This window comes from Bombina bombina, chromosome 3, assembly GCF_027579735.1.
Source record: "Bombina bombina isolate aBomBom1 chromosome 3, aBomBom1.pri, whole genome shotgun sequence".
Lineage (NCBI taxonomy): Eukaryota > Metazoa > Chordata > Amphibia > Anura > Bombinatoridae > Bombina > Bombina bombina.
In genome coordinates, this window is record NC_069501.1 from 955,762,689 (window position 1) to 955,779,008 (window position 16,320).

General features: G+C 41.2%; 1 protein-coding gene across 1 annotated transcript in view; it reads left to right on the top strand.

The window, feature by feature from the left end:
- The window catches only part of LOC128652564 (general transcription factor IIF subunit 2-like), a 498,914-nt gene that overhangs the window by 382,324 nt on the left and 100,270 nt on the right, over nucleotides 1–16,320 (top strand). The window contains exon 3 of the mRNA XM_053705496.1: nucleotides 498–641. Coding sequence (XP_053561471.1) covers nucleotides 498–641 — 144 coding nt within the window. The remainder of the gene's footprint in view (nucleotides 1–497; nucleotides 642–16,320) is intronic.

Consider the following 16,320-nt stretch of genomic DNA (forward strand, 5'->3'; position numbering starts at 1 on the left):
CAGCTACTTGCCTGAGTGCATTGTTGATTTTACGTTTTCCCTATTAATTGTTATATCAGCCACATGGCATTAAATGTATTGGAAATTACACCTTTAGGGGTTTAATCTAGCAATTGAAAATAAAAATCTCAAAACCTAAGTATTGACCTTTAATGAGCAAAAACTGTTTTCACATAAAAAATAAACCTAAAGGAACAATTTGCATGCACTTAATAATCTGCAGGTGGTATAAAAAGTCATTGGGAACAAGTTTAGGGGAAAGCAATGTGAGAGGGCAGTAAGTGCAAGTGAGATAATCAAGCACGTTAACACACTGTTCATGTTCCTGTGCTGTTTATGTACTATATAAGCTCATAGGTACAAAGCTAGCTGAAGGAGAGGGACTCTTAAATCCCAGCACTTATCTATTCTATCACTGTAGTGCACATGTGTTTTATACTTAGCTTTAAGTCTGCTCTCACCATTTATACTGATAATTTATATGTTTTCGTATTTAGATTGAGTACGAGAAGAAGAAGAAAGAAGATGGTAAGCGCGCTCGTGCTGATAAGCAGCAGGTGCTGGACATGCTTTTCTCTGCATTTGAGAAGCACCAGTATTACAACATTAAAGACTTGGTGGACATTACAAAACAACCTGTGGTGAGTACCTCTGTGACACAGAAGTGCTGTTTTATCTCCAACATTTTATTTTGCATAAATTAATTTATAAATATTGAGAGGTCGTCCTCTTTAGACAGAGAAAATACGTTTTTGTGTGTGGTAATATGAGAGCTATGTTTTTGGAGAAACAAATATTTGACCATAAATGTATCAATGAATACACAATACTTAATGTGAGAATCTGTCAATTGTTTTTTGAAAATGTACCAAAAACATTACAAGTGCATTACTTTCTTTTACTATTTTGAATGCAAACAATATATTATATGTAATAATCATATATTAAAACTTACTGACCTATATATTAACTGTCTAATCGTTCCTAATAAGCATGCGCATAAATTTGTCTCAATCGTGCATGCACACTATGAAGTATTGCAGCCACAGTTACCCACTGATAGATAGTGATGACGCTTTTGCATTTGTGAATATAATCCATGACATAGGTTATCCAGACTTTATATTTAGAATAGAAGCTCTATAAGTGTTCACGGTCTTATCTATTGACAATTATTTAGTGCTGGATACGATGCAGAGTTGAGGCTTACCAACTAAATCAGTAATTCATTTTGAATATTGCGGCATTTAGTTTATGATTTTCACTCCACATCGTATATCATGTAATTTTATTTCTGAATTGTAAAGTATTGTATTGATGACATTATCTCAATTGATTTTCTATTTTCATCACTAAATCAAGATTATACTCATTAAATGTCTCACCCTTAACAATGTTAATACATTTATATTAATTATCATTATATAGTATATTTCCATAATAATATAAAATTTCATTTTTTTTTTTTAAATTATCAAAATGTCCAAAACTTGTTTTATCTTTAATAATAATTAAAGTGTGCATTCAATTGTTAAGAAAGAGTAAAAAAAATTAAAGTAAAAGTGACTAAATATAAAATTATTTAGATGTTTTTATAATAAGATGTTAACAATCTACTATTATGATATTGCTCGTTATTACTAGGGAGATTCTATGAAAGTACACGGCTTACCTGTGAATTATATACTCGTTATATATAGTTTCATAATAAGCTGTTAATAAATATCCGATTATGATATTGCTCGTTATTACTAGGGAGATTCTATTAGCGTACACGACTTACCTGTCAAAGCGCAGCTGAATCTTCTGCCGTACGATCAATAGAGCGGGTCTACTAGGTTCCAGGCAGTCTTTCAGGGAGTGACGTTTGCGGTGACGTTGCACAATGTTGCGCATGCACAGAGCGAATTTTAAGCGCCATATTCCAACCTGGGTTGTTAGCCAGGATTGGATAGTAGCGGAGGATACCCATGGAGTGGGTTTAGAAAACTATAAAATTAGGAAAGAAGATTTTTGCTATACGGTAAAAATAGTATTATTGGATGCTATTGAAAAAATGCTTATTTGGGGTAGTGAATTCGTAATATGAATATTTAATTTTTGCTTACAGTGGCCCTTTAACAACTAAAGGGTCATATCTTTTTTTGGAGGGATTTTTTTTATTTTTTTTTATTTCAGACTTACATTAAAGGGACAGTCTACACCAGAATATTTGTTTTAAAAGATAGATAATCCATTTTATTACCCATTCCCTAGTTTTGCATAACCAACATAGTTATATAAATACACTTTTTTACCTCTGTGATTATCTTGTATCTAAGCCTCTGCCAACTGCCCCTTATTTCAGTTCTTTTGACAGACTTGTATTTTAGCCAATCAGTGCTGGCTCCTAGGAACTCCACGTGCGTGAGCACAGTGTTATCTATATGAAACACATGAACTAACACCCTCTAGTGGCGAAAAACTGTCTAAATGCCCTGAGATGAGAGGCAGCCTTCAAGGGTTTAGAAATTGGCATATGAACCTCCTAGGTTTAGCTTTCAACTAAGAATACCAAGAGAACTAAGCAAAATTGGTGATGTACATTTGGAAATTGTTTAAAATGACATGCCCTATCTGAATAATGAAAGTTTGTTTTGGACTAGACTGTCCCTTTAAAGGGCCATGAAACCCAATTTCTCCAACATAGGTGTGTCCGGTCCACGGCGTCATCCTTACTTGTGGGATATTCTCTTCCCCAACAGGAAATGGCAAAGAGCCCAGCAAAGCTGGTCACATGATCCCTCCTAGGCTCCGCCTACCCCAGTCATTCTCTTTGCCGTTGTACAGGCAACATCTCCACGGAGATGGCTTAGAGTTTTTTAGTGTTTAACTGTAGTTTTTATTATTCAATCAAGAGTTTGTTATTTTGAAATAGTGCTGGTATGTACTATTTACTCAGAAACAGAAAAGAGATGAAGATTTCTGTTTGTATGAGGAAAATGATTTTAGCAACCGTCACTAAAATCCATGGCTGTTCCACACAGGACTGTTGAGAGCAATTAACTTCAGTTGGGGGAACAGTGAGCAGTCTCTTGCTGCTTGAGGTATGACACATTCTAACAAGACGATGTAATGCTGGAAGCTGTCATTTTCCCTCTGGGATCCGGTAAGCCATGTTTATTACGATTGTAAATAAGGGCTTCAAAAGGGCTTATTAAGACTGTAGACTTTTTTTGGGCTAAATCGATTGATTATTAACACATATTTAGCCTTGAGGAATCATTTTATCTGGGTATTTTGATATAATAATATCGGCAGGCACTGTTTTAGACACCTTATTCTTTAGGGGCTTTCCCAAAGCATAGGCAGAGCCTCATTTTCGCGCCGGTGTTGCGCACTTGTTTTTGAGAGGCATGGCATGCAGTCGCATGTGAGAGGAGCTCTGATACTTAGAAAAGACTTTCTGAAGGCGTCATTTGGTATCGTATTCCCCTTGGGGCTTGGTTGGGTCTCAGCAAAGCAGATACCAGGGACTGTAAGGGGTTAAAGTTCAAAACGGCTCCGGTTCCGTTATTTTAAGGGTTAAAGCTTCCAAATTTGGTGTGCAATACTTTTAAGGCTTTAAGAAACTGTGGTGAAAATTTGGTGAATTTTGAACAATTCCTTCATGTTTTTTCGCATTTGCAGTAATAAAGTGTGTTCAGTTTAAAATTTAAAGTGACAGTAACGGTTTTATTTTAAAACGTTTTTTGTACTTGTTATCAAGTTTATGCCTGTTTAACATGTCTGAACTACCAGATAGACTGTGTTCTGAATGTGGGGAAGCCAGAATTCCTATTCATTTAAATAAATGTGATTTATGTGACAATGACAATGATGCCCAAGATGATTCCTCAAGTGAGGGGAGTAAGCATGGTACTGCATCATTCCCTCCTTCGTCTACACGAGTCTTGCCCACTCAGGAGGCCCCTAGTACATCTAGCGCGCCAATACTCCTTACTATGCAACAATTAACGGCTGTAATGGATAATTCTGTCAAAAACATTTTAGCCAAAATGAACACTTATCAGCGTAAGCGCGACTGCTCTGTTTTAGATACTGAAGAGCATGACGACGCTGATATTAATATTTCTGAAGGGCCCCTAACTCAGTCTGATGGGGCCAGGGAGGTTTTGTCTGAGGGAGAAATTACTGATTCAGGGAACATTTCTCAACAAGCTGAACCTGATGTGATTACATTTAAATTTAAGTTGGAACATCTCCGCATTCTGCTTAAGGAGGTATTATCCACTCTGGATGATTGTGACAAGTTGGTCATCCCAGAGAAACTATGTAAAATGGACAAGTTCCTAGAGGTGCCGGGGCTCCCAGAAGCTTTTCCTATACCCAAGCGGGTGGCGGACATTGTTAATAAAGAATGGGAAAGGCCCGGTATTCCTTTCGTCCCTCCCCCCATATTTAAAAAATTGTTTCCTATGGTCGACCCCAGAAAGGACTTATGGCAGACAGTCCCCAAGGTCGAGGGAGCGGTTTCCACTTTAAACAAACGCACCACTATACCCATAGAGGATAGTTGTGCTTTCAAAGATCCTATGGATAAAAAATTAGAAGGTTTGCTTAAAAAGATGTTTGTTCAGCAGGGTTACCTTCTACAACCAATTTCATGCATTGTCCCTGTCGCTACAGCCGCATGTTTCTGGTTCGATGAGCTGATAAAGGCGGTCGACAGTGATTCTCCTCCTTATGAGGAGATTATGGACAGAATCAATGCTCTCAAATTGGCTAATTCTTTCACCCTAGACGCCACTTTGCAATTGGCTAGGTTAGCGGCTAAGAATTCTGGGTTTGCTATTGTGGCGCGCAGAGCGCTTTGGTTGAAATCTTGGTCGGCTGATGCGTCTTCCAAGAACAAGTTACTTAACATTCCTTTCAAGGGGAAAACGCTGTTTGGCCCTGACTTGAAAGAGATTATCTCGGATATCACTGGGGGTAAGGGCCACGCCCTTCCTCAGGATCGGCCTTTCAAGGCAAAAAATAAACCTAATTTTCGTCCCTTTCGTAGAAACGGACCAGCCCAAAGTGCTACGTCCTCTAAGCAAGAGGGTAATACTTCTCAAGCCAAGCCAGCTTGGAGACCAATGCAAGGCTGGAACAAGGGAAAGCAGGCCAAGAAACCTGCCACTGCTACCAAGACAGCATGAAATGTTGGCCCCCGATCCGGGACCGGATCTGGTGGGGGGCAGACTCTCTCTCTTCGCTCAGGCTTGGGCAAGAGATGTTCTGGATCCTTGGGCGCTAGAAATAGTCTCCCAAGGTTATCTTCTGGAATTCAAGGGACTTCCCCCAAGGGGGAGGTTCCACAGGTCTCAGTTGTCTTCAGACCACATAAAAAGACAGGCATTCTTACATTGTGTAGAAGACCTGTTAAAAATGGGAGTGATTCATCCCGTTCCATTAAGAGAACAAGGGATGGGGTTCTACTCCAATCTGTTTATAGTTCCCAAAAAAGAGGGAACGTCCAGACCAATCTTAGATCTCAAGATCTTAAACAAGTTTCTCAAGGTTCCATCGTTCAAGATGGAAACCATTCGAACTATTCTTCCTTCCATCCAGGATGGTCAATTCATGACCACGGTGGATTTAAAGGATGCGTATCTACATATTCCTATCCACAAGGAACATCATCGGTTCCTGAGGTTCGCATTCCTGGACAAACATTACCAGTTCGTGGCGCTTCCTTTCGGATTAGCCACTGCTCCAAGGATTTTCACAAAGGTACTAGGGTCCCTTCTAGCTGTGCTAAGACCAAGGGGCATTGCTGTAGTACCTTACTTGGACGACATTCTGATTCAAGCGTCGTCCCTTCCTCAAGCAAAGGCTCACACGGACATTGTCCTGGCCTTTCTCAGATCTCACGGATGGAAAGTGAACGTGGAAAAGAGTTCTCTATCTCCGTCAACAAGGGTTCCCTTCTTGGGAACAATAATAGACTCCTTAGAAATGAGGATTTTTCTGACAGAGGCCAGAAAAACAAAACTTCTAGACTCTTGTCGGATATTTCATTCCGTTCCTCTTCCTTCCATAGCTCAGTGCATGGAAGTGATCGGGTTGATGGTAGCGGCAATGGACATAGTTCCTTTTGCACGCATTCATCTAAGACCATTACAACTGTGCATGCTCAGTCAGTGGAATGGGGACTATACAGACTTGTCTCCGAAGATACAAGTAAATCAGAGGACCAGAGACTCACTCCGTTGGTGGCTGTCCCTGGACAACCTGTCACGAGGGATGACATTCCGCAGACCAGAGTGGGTCATTGTCACGACCGACGCCAGTCTGATGGGCTGGGGCGCGGTCTGGGGATCCCTGAAAGCTCAGGGTCTTTGGTCTCTGGAAGAATCTCTTCTACCGATAAATATTCTGGAACTGAGAGCGATATTCAATGCTCTCAAGGCTTGGCCTCAGCTAGCGAGGGCCAAGTTCATACGGTTTCAATCAGACAACATGACAACTGTTGCGTACATCAACCATCAGGGGGGAACAAGGAGTTCCCTGGCGATGGAAGAAGTGACCAAAATCATTCTATGGGCGGAGTCTCACTCCTGCCACCTGTCTGCTATCCACATCCCAGGAGTGGAAAATTGGGAAGCGGATTTTCTGAGTCGTCAGACATTGCATCCGGGGGAGTGGGAACTCCATCCGGAAATCTTTGCCCAAGTCACTCAGCTGTGGGGCATTCCAGACATGGATCTGATGGCCTCTCGTCAGAACTTCAAAGTTCCTTGCTACGGGTCCAGATCCAGGGATCCCAAGGCGGCTCTAGTGGATGCACTAGTAGCACCTTGGACCTTCAAACTAGCTTATGTGTTCCCGCCGTTTCCTCTCATCCCCAGGCTGGTAGCCAGGATCAATCAGGAGAGGGCGTCGGTGATCTTGATAGCTCCTGCGTGGCCACGCAGGACTTGGTACGCAGATCTGGTGAATATGTCATCGGCTCCTCCTTGGAAGCTACCTTTGAGACGAGACCTTCTTGTTCAGGGTCCGTTCGAACATCCGAATCTGGTTTCACTCCAGCTGACTGCTTGGAGATTGAACGCTTGATCTTATCGAAGCGAGGATTCTCAGATTCTGTTATCGATACTCTTGTTCAGGCCAGAAAGCCTGTAACTAGAAAGATTTACCACAAAATTTGGAAAAAATATATCTGTTGGTGTGAATCTAAAGGATTCCCTTGGGACAAGGTTAAGATTCCTAGGATTCTATCCTTCCTTCAAGAAGGATTGGAAAAAGGATTATCTGCAAGTTCCCTGAAGGGACAGATTTCTGCCTTGTCTGTGTTACTTCACAAAAAGCTGGCCGCTGTGCCAGATGTTCAAGCCTTTGTTCAGGCTCTGGTTAGAATTAAGCCTGTTTACAAACCTTTGACTCCTCCTTGGAGTCTCAATTTAGTTCTTTCAGTTCTTCAGGGGGTTCCGTTTGAACCCTTGCATTCCGTTGATATTAAGTTATTATCTTGGAAAGTTTTGTTTTTAGTTGCAATTTCTTCTGCTAGAAGAGTTTCAGAATTATCTGCTCTGCAGTGTTCTCCTCCTTATCTGGTGTTCCATGCAGATAAGGTGGTTTTACGTACTAAACCTGGTTTTCTTCCAAAAGTTGTTTCTAACAAAAACATTAACCAGGAGATTATCGTACCTTCTCTGTGTCCGAAACCAGTTTCAAAGAAGGAACGTTTGTTGCACAATTTGGATGTTGTTCGCGCTCTAAAATTCTATTTAGATGCTACAAAGGATTTTAGACAAACATCTTCCTTGTTTGTTGTTTATTCCGGTAAAAGGAGAGGTCAAAAAGCAACTTCTATCTCTCTCTCTTTTTGGATTAAAAGCATCATCAGATTGGCTTACGAGACTGCCGGACGGCAGCCTCCCGAAAGAATCACAGCTCATTCCACTAGGGCTGTGGCTTCCACATGGGCCTTCAAGAACGAGGCTTCTGTTGATCAGATATGTAGGGCAGCGACTTGGTCTTCACTGCACACTTTTACCAAATTTTACAAGTTTGATACTTTTGCTTCTTCTGAGGCTATTTTTGGGAGAAAGGTTTTGCAAGCCGTGGTGCCTTCCATTTAGGTGACCTGATTTGCTCCCTCCCTTCATCCGTGTCCTAAAGCTTTGGTATTGGTTCCCACAAGTAAGGATGACGCCGTGGACCGGACACACCTATGTTGGAGAAAACAGAATTTATGTTTACCTGATAAATTACTTTCTCCAACGGTGTGTCCGGTCCACGGCCCGCCCTGGTTTTTTTAATCAGGTCTGATAATTTATTTTCTTTAACTACAGTCACCACGGTACCATATGGTTTCTCCTATGCAAATATTCCTCCTTAACGTCGGTCGAATGACTGGGGTAGGCGGAGCCTAGGAGGGATCATGTGACCAGCTTTGCTGGGCTCTTTGCCATTTCCTGTTGGGGAAGAGAATATCCCACAAGTAAGGATGACGCCGTGGACCGGACACACCGTTGGAGAAAGTAATTTATCAGGTAAACATAAATTCTGTTTTTCTTCTACAAGATATGACGAGTCCACGGATTTCATCCTTACTTGTGGGATTTATCCTCCTCCTAACAGGAAGTGGCAAAGAGCACCACAGCAGAGCTGTCTATATAGCTCATCCCTTCCCTCCACCTCCAGTCATTCTCTTTGCATGTGTTAGTAATAGGAAGAGGTAAAGTGAGGTGTTAGTTTTAGATTCTTCAATCAAGAAATTTTTTATTTTAAAATGGTACCGGTGAGTACTATTTTCCTCAGGGAGAAATGGTTAGTGTATTTGAGTACCCTGGGGGTAGGTAGGCGCCACAGCAGAGCTGTGGCGAGGTACAGGGGCTGTTATCTTTGTTTAAAGTTTATTTACTAAATAAAGAGACTTTTTACAGGGTGATTTAGTTTTTGCTCGAATAGTGCAATAATTTTTGGCAAAATTAAAATGTTTAGTATAATTTTTTAGTGCTAAAATTCGTTTTTTTGTGCAGTACAGAAAAATTGTTGCGCTTTTATTATTTAAAAGCGCAGTACATTTTTTTCTAAAAATTCTTTGAAACCACAAATAAGGTTAAAAATGTCCATTGTGGCTACTGCTAGTCTGTTTAACATGTCTGAACTTGAGGAAACTCCTTGTTCTATGTGTTTACTTTGTGTATCTCTTGTACTGAAAGAGCCTTACAATGTAAAAGACATATTTTATGTAAAGAAAGTGTGCCTAAGGATGATTCTCAGCCTGAAGAGAATCAGGATATGCCGCATAATTCTCCCCAAGTGTCACAACCTTTAACGCCCACCCAAGCGACGCCGAGTTCCTCAACAGCGTCTAATTCTTTTACTCTGCAGGATATGGCTGCAGTTATGTCAACTACCCTTACAGAGGTATTATCTAATTCTAAGTTACCAGTGTTACAGGGTAAACGCAGTAGGACAGGAATCAATGTGAATACTGAGTCCTCTGATGCTTTGTTGGCTATTTCCGATGTGCCCTCACAGGGATCTGAGTTGGGGGTCAGGGAAATTTTGTCTGAGGGAGAACTTTCAGATTCGGGAAGTGTGTTGCCTCAGACAGATTCGGACATCATGTCCTTTAAATTTATGCTGGAACACCTCCGCCTGTTACTTAGGGAGGTCTTAGCAACTCTGGATGACTGTGACCCTATTATGGAATCACCAGAGAAATTGTGTAAAATGGACAAATATCTAGAAGTACACGCTTACAGTGATGTTTTTCCGGTTCCTAAGAGAATTTCGGAGATTATTAAGAAGGAGTGGGACAGACCGGGTATTCCATTCTCTCATCCTCCTAATTTTAAGAAAATGTATCCCATATCAGACACCATTCGGGACTCTTGGCAGACTGTCCCTAAGGTGGAGGGAGCTATTTCTACCCTGGCTAAGCGAAGCGCACAACTATTCCTATTGAGCACAGTTGTGCTTTCAAAGACCCTATGGATAAGCAATTTAGAGGGTCTTCTAAAGAAGTTGTTTATTCATCAGGGTTTTCTTTTACAACGGACAGCCTGCATTGTTCCAGTTACTACTGCAGCGGCTTTCTGGTTTGATGCTCTAGAAGAGTCTCTTAAGGTTGAGACCCCTTTAGAGGATATTTTAGATAGAATTAAGGCTCTCAAGCTAGCTAATTCTTTTATTACAGATTCCGCCTTTCAAATTGCTAAGTTGGCGGCTAAAAAAAGCAGGATTTGCCATTTTAGCGCATAGAGCGTTATGGTTAAAATCGTGGTCTGCTGATGTGTCGTCTAAGTCAAATCTCTTGGCTATTCCTTTCAAGGGTAAGACCCTATTCGGGCCTGAGTTGAAGGAAATCATTTCTGACATTACTGGAGGTAAAGGTCACGCTCTACCTCAGGATAAGTCTGTTAAGATGAGGGGTAAACAGAATAATTTCTTCCTCTTAACTTAAATTCTTCCTCTTCCTCCACAAAGCAGGAAGGGAATTTTGCTCAGGCCAAGTCTGTCTGGAGACCCAACCAGGCTTGGAACAAGGGTAAACAAGCCAAGAAGCCCGCTGCTGCTACAAAGACAGCATGAAGGGGCGGCCCCCGATCCGGGACCGGATCTAGTAGGGGGCAGACTTTCTTTCTTTGCCCAGGCTTGGGCAAGAGATGTTCAGGACCCCTGGGCACTGGAAATCGTGACCCACGGGTATCAACTGGAATTCAAAAATTTTCTCCCAAGAGGGAGATTTCTTCTTTCACGATTTTCTGCAAACCAGATAAAATAGAGGCGTTCTTATGTTGTGTAAAATACCTCTCTACTATGGGAGTAATTCATCCCGTTCCAAGACTAGAACAGGGACAGGGATTTTACTCAAATCTTTTCGTGGTTCCCAAAAAAGAGGGAACGTTCAGACCTATTTTAGATCTCAAAGGTCTAAACAAGTTTCTCAGAGTTCCATCCATCAAGATGGAGACCATCCGAACAATTTTACCAATGATCCAGGAGGGTCAATATATGACTACCGTGGACTTGAAGGATACATACCTTCATATTCCTATCCACAAGGATCATCATCAGTTCCTAAAGTTTGCCTTCCTGGACAAACATTTTCAGTTTGTGGCTCTTCCCTTCGGGTTGGCCACAGCACCCAGGATCTTCACAAAGGTTCTAGGATCCCTTCTGGCGGTTCTCAGGCCGCGGGGCATAGCAGTGGCGCCTTATCTGGACGATATTTTGATTCAGGCGTCAACTTATCATCTGACAAAGTCTCATACAGACACAGTGTTGTCTTTTCTTAGAACCCACGGGTGGAAGGTGAATCTAGAAAAGAGTTCACTAATTCCACAGACAAGGGTTCCCTTCTTGGGAACTCTGATAGATTCTATAGACATGAAGATATTTCTGACGGAGGTCAGAAAGTCAAAAATTCTAGAAACATGCCGAGCCCTTCAGTCCAATCCTCGGCCATCGGTGGCTCAGTGTATGGAGGTAATTGGATTGATGGTGGCGGCAATGGACAACATTCCGTTTGCTCAGTTTCATCTCAGACCACTGCAACTGTGCATGCTCGGATAGTGGAATGGGGACTATGCAAATTTATCTCCTCCGATAAATCTGGATCAAGAGACCAGAGACTGTCTTCTTTGGTGGTTGTCCGCAGACCCTCGTGGGTGATAGTGACAACGGACGCCAGTCTACTGGGCTGAGGTGCAGTCTGGAATTCCCTGAAGGCTCAGGGTTTATGGACTCAAGTGGAGTCTCTACTTCCAATCAATATTCTGGAATTGAGAGCAATATTCAATGCGCTTCAGGCATGGCCTCAGTTGGCTTCGGCCAAATTCTTCAGATTCCAGTCGGACATTTCAGGACTGTGGCTTACATCAATCATCAGGGAAAAACGAGAGGAGTTCCTTAGCGATGACAGAAGTATCCAAGATAATTTGATGGGTGGAGACCCACTCTTGTTATCTGTCAGCAATCTACATCCCAGGAGTGGACAACTGGGAAGCGGACTTTTTAAGCCGACAGGCTTTTCATCCGGGGGAGTGGGAACTCCATCCGGAGGTATTTGCCTCACTGATTCTCCGATAGGGCAGACGGATTTGGATCTGATGGCGCCTTGATAGAATGCCAAGCTCCCAAGATACGGATCCAGGTCGAGGGATCCTCAGGCCGAACTGATAGATGCCCTGGCAGGGCCTTGGTCGTTCAACCTGGCTTATGTGTTTCCACCATTTCCTCTCCTTTCCCGGGTGATTGCTCGGATCAAACAGGAGAGAGCTTCAGTAATTCTAATCGCGCCTGCATGGCCACGCAGGACTTGGTATGCAGATCTAGTGGACATGTCCTCTTTGCCTCCGTGGAAGCTTCCATTGAGACAGGACCTTCTCATTCAAGGTCCTTTCCAACATCCAAATCTAATTTCTCTGCAGCTGACTGCTTGGAGATTGAATGCTTGATTTTATCTAAGCGGGGCTTCTCTGATTCGGTCTTTGATACTTTGATTCAGGCACGTAAGCCTGTAACCAGAAAGATCTATCATAAGATATGGCGCAAATATCTTTTTTGGTGTGAGGGCTACTCATGGAGTAAAGTTAGGATTCCAAGGATTCTGTCCTTTCTCCAAGAAGGATTGGAGAAAGGGTTATCAGTGAGTTCCTTAAAGGGACAGATTTCTGCTTTGTCAATTTTGCTACACAAACGTTTGGCAGATGTTCCAGACGTTCAGTCTGTTTGTCAGGCTCTAACCAGAATTAAGCCTGTGTTTACACCTATTGCTCCACCCTGGAGTTTGAATTTAGTTCTTAGTGTTCTTCAAGGGGTTCCGTTTGAACCTATGCATTCCATAGATATTAAGTTATTATCTTCAAAGTTTTGTTTTTGGTTGCTATTTCTTCTGCTCGTAGAGTTTCTGAGCTTTCAGCACTACAATGTGACTCGCCTTATCTTTCATTCTGATAAGGTGGTTTTACGTACCAAACCTGGGTTCCTTCCTAAGGTTGTTTCAAATAAGAATATTAATCAGGAAATCAGGAAATTGTTGTTCCTTCTTTGTGTCCTAATCCTTCTTCTAAGAAGGAGCGTCTGTTACATAACTTGGACGTGGTCCGTGCCTTGAAGTTTTACTTGCAGGCGACTAAGGATTTCCGTCAATCATCTTCATTATTCATTGTTTTTTCTGGAAAACGTAGGGGTCAGAAAGCTACGGCTACCTCTCTTTCTTTTTGGCTGAAGAGTATCATCCGCTTGGCATATGAGACTGCTGGACAGCAGCCTCCTGAAAGAATTACGTCTCATTCTACTAGGGCTGTGGCTTTCTCATGGGCATTTAAAAATGATGCTTCTGTTGAACAGATTTGCAAGGCTGCGACTTGGTCGTCTCTTCATACTTTTTCCGAATTTTCCAAATTTGATACTTTTGCTTCTTCTGAGGCTGGTTTTGGGAGAAAGGTTCTTCAAGCAGTGGTGCCTTCCGTTTAGGTTCCTGTCTTGTTCCCTCCCTTTCATCCGTGTCCTGTAGCTTTGGTATTATATCCCACAAGTAAGGATGAATCCGTGGACTTGTCATATGATGTAGAAGAAAAGTAAATTTATGCTTACCTGATAAATTAATTTCTTCTACGTTATGACGAGTCCACGTCCCTCCCTGTCATTTTTAAGACAGATTTAGTTTATATTATATTTTTTTACAAACTTCAGTCACCTCGGCACCTTTGGCTTTTCCTTTCTCTTTCTAACTTCGGTCGAATGACTGGAGGTGGAGGGAAGGGAGGAGCTATATAGACAGCTCTGCTGTGGTGCTTTTTGCCACTTCCTGTTAGCAGGAGGATAAATCCCACAAGTAAGGATTAAATTTACTTTTTTTTTCTTTCATAATTCTGATAGAGCATACCATTTTAAACAACTTTCCAATTTACTTATATTAACAATTTTCTCATTCTCTAGGTACTCTTTATTGAATGGGCAGCAATACACTACTGTGAGCTAGCTGAACATATCAGTTAGCCAGTGATAAGTATATATATGCAGCCACCAATCAGCAGCTAGCTCCCAGCTCCTGAGCCTACCTAGGTATACTTTTCAACAAAGGCTACCAAGAGAATGAAGCAAATTTGATAATAGAGATATATTGGAAAGTTGTTTAATATTATATGCCCGATCTAAATCACTATAAAAATATTTGGGTTCATGTCCCTTTAAGACTATGAACTCCTTATTTTTTTTATTTATTTATTTTTTTGTTGTAGTTTTTTTAAAAATCCACATGTAGGGACCATATAAACCAAGAAGACTTCGGTGAAATCTTGCATTGGCTAGCTGTTGATCCATAAGTGCTATGAAGTCTATGATGGGATGATCTAAAGTGGTACAAAAAACTAAGTGTCTTAAAGCGTATTTAAAAGGACAGTTATTAAAGGGACACTGAATCCAATTTTTTTCTTTTGTGATTCAGATAGAGCATGCAATTTTAAGCAACTTTCTAATTTACTCCTATTATCAATTTTTCTTTGTTCTTTTGCTATCTTTATTTGAAAAAGAAGGCATCTAAGCTAAGGAGCCAGACAATTTGTGGTTCAGAACCATGAACAGCATTTGTTCATTGGTGCTGTCCAATCAGCAAGGACAACGCAGGTTGTTAACCAAAAATGGGCTGGCATCTAAACTTACATTCTTGCTTTTCAAATAAAAATACCAAGAGAAGGCAGAAAATTTGATAATAGGAGTAAATTAGGAAAATGCTTAAAATTGCATGCTCTATCTGAATCACAAAAGAAAAAAATTGGGTTCAGTGTCCATTTAATATAACCATGTTGGATGTGCAAAACTGGGGAATGGGTAATATCTATCTTTTTAAACAGAACAATTTTGGAGTAGACTGTCCCTTTTAATGTACGTTTTAAATATCCCAAAAATGACGCAGAAAAGAGCATATTCCTTGTAGACTGTGAAACTCTTACCTATGGTACTCATTAGTTTATGGAAACAAAGTTGAAGTTGTAAACAAGAAGCCTAAATTCAAAGGGTTCCTTATATTTCTATTGTGAAATAAGTGTTGCAGCATTGGCGAGTGGGCTGAACTGGTGTGTTCCTTGAGGCATGTATCAAGTTTCCTTTTAACTGGTATAGGAATGATCTAAGCATATTATTGCTGTAGGTCTCGCAGTTTCTTATTGCTGAGTGTAGACTGGCAAGTTTGTTTCAAAATACACATTGCTCTTATTAAAGGGACAGTCTACACCTTAGTCATCTTAAAGTCTTACCTTAGATTAAGCTGCAAATGGTCTCCTGCACCATTTCTTTATCATGCAGCAGGAACAGTAAATAAGTTATTTTAAAATGAATATTGTTTATGGCCAGTTTGAAATGGCTGCCAAGCTCTGCCCCTGATGACATCACAATCTGGGCTACATCTAGGCACGCTGCTGAATAGCATTGACAGTCTATTAAATCCAACAAGTAAACTTCTTGTGATTGGATGCCATATGCAGCCCAGATCATGATGTCACCAGTGGGCCGAGCTTGGCAGCCATTTCAAAGTGGCCAGAAACAATATTTATTTTAAAATAACTTTTTACCCATTCCTGCTGCATGATATAGAAAAGGTGCTGGAGGCTGATTGCAGCTTAATCTAAGGTAAGACTTTAAGATGACCAAGGTGTAGACTATCCCTTTAAAGTGAAGGATAAACACATATATGCAAACCTTGAAACTAATGCAAGGTATATTACATTAAAGACTGCATCACTTGATTTGTACCTTGTTTTATTGATTTGTACGTGTTTCGGTGCTGGTGTTCGCTGTCATATTCACTCCCCTGCCAGAATCTGCATTCTAGAGCGTTTCATTACTTTCTTTGCAGATAGGCTTGAAACTCGTTGGGAGTTTGTGGTTAAGCCCCCTTTTCTTAGATCATTCCATAAGTTCTGCTCATCTTACCTTGATGTGATATTTCTCACCATGCTGATGAATTTTAGACCATCAAGCCCTAGAACAGAATCTAAAACTACACATCAGTGAAAATTCAAATGTACATATTACATAACATAATGCTGGCCTTGGCCCATAAGAAAAAACAGAATTTATGCTTACCTGATAAATTACTTTCTCTTGCGGTGTATCCAGTCCACGGATTCATCCTTTACTTGTGGGATATTCTCATTCCCTACAGGAAGTGGCAAAGAGAGCACACAGCAAAGCTGTCCATATAGCTCCCCCTCTAGCTCCACCCCCCAGTCATTCGACCAAAGGTTAGGAAGAAAAAGGAGAAACCATAGGGTGCAGTGGTGACTGTAGTTTAAACAAAAAAATATTTTACCTGACTTAAATGCCAGGGCGGGC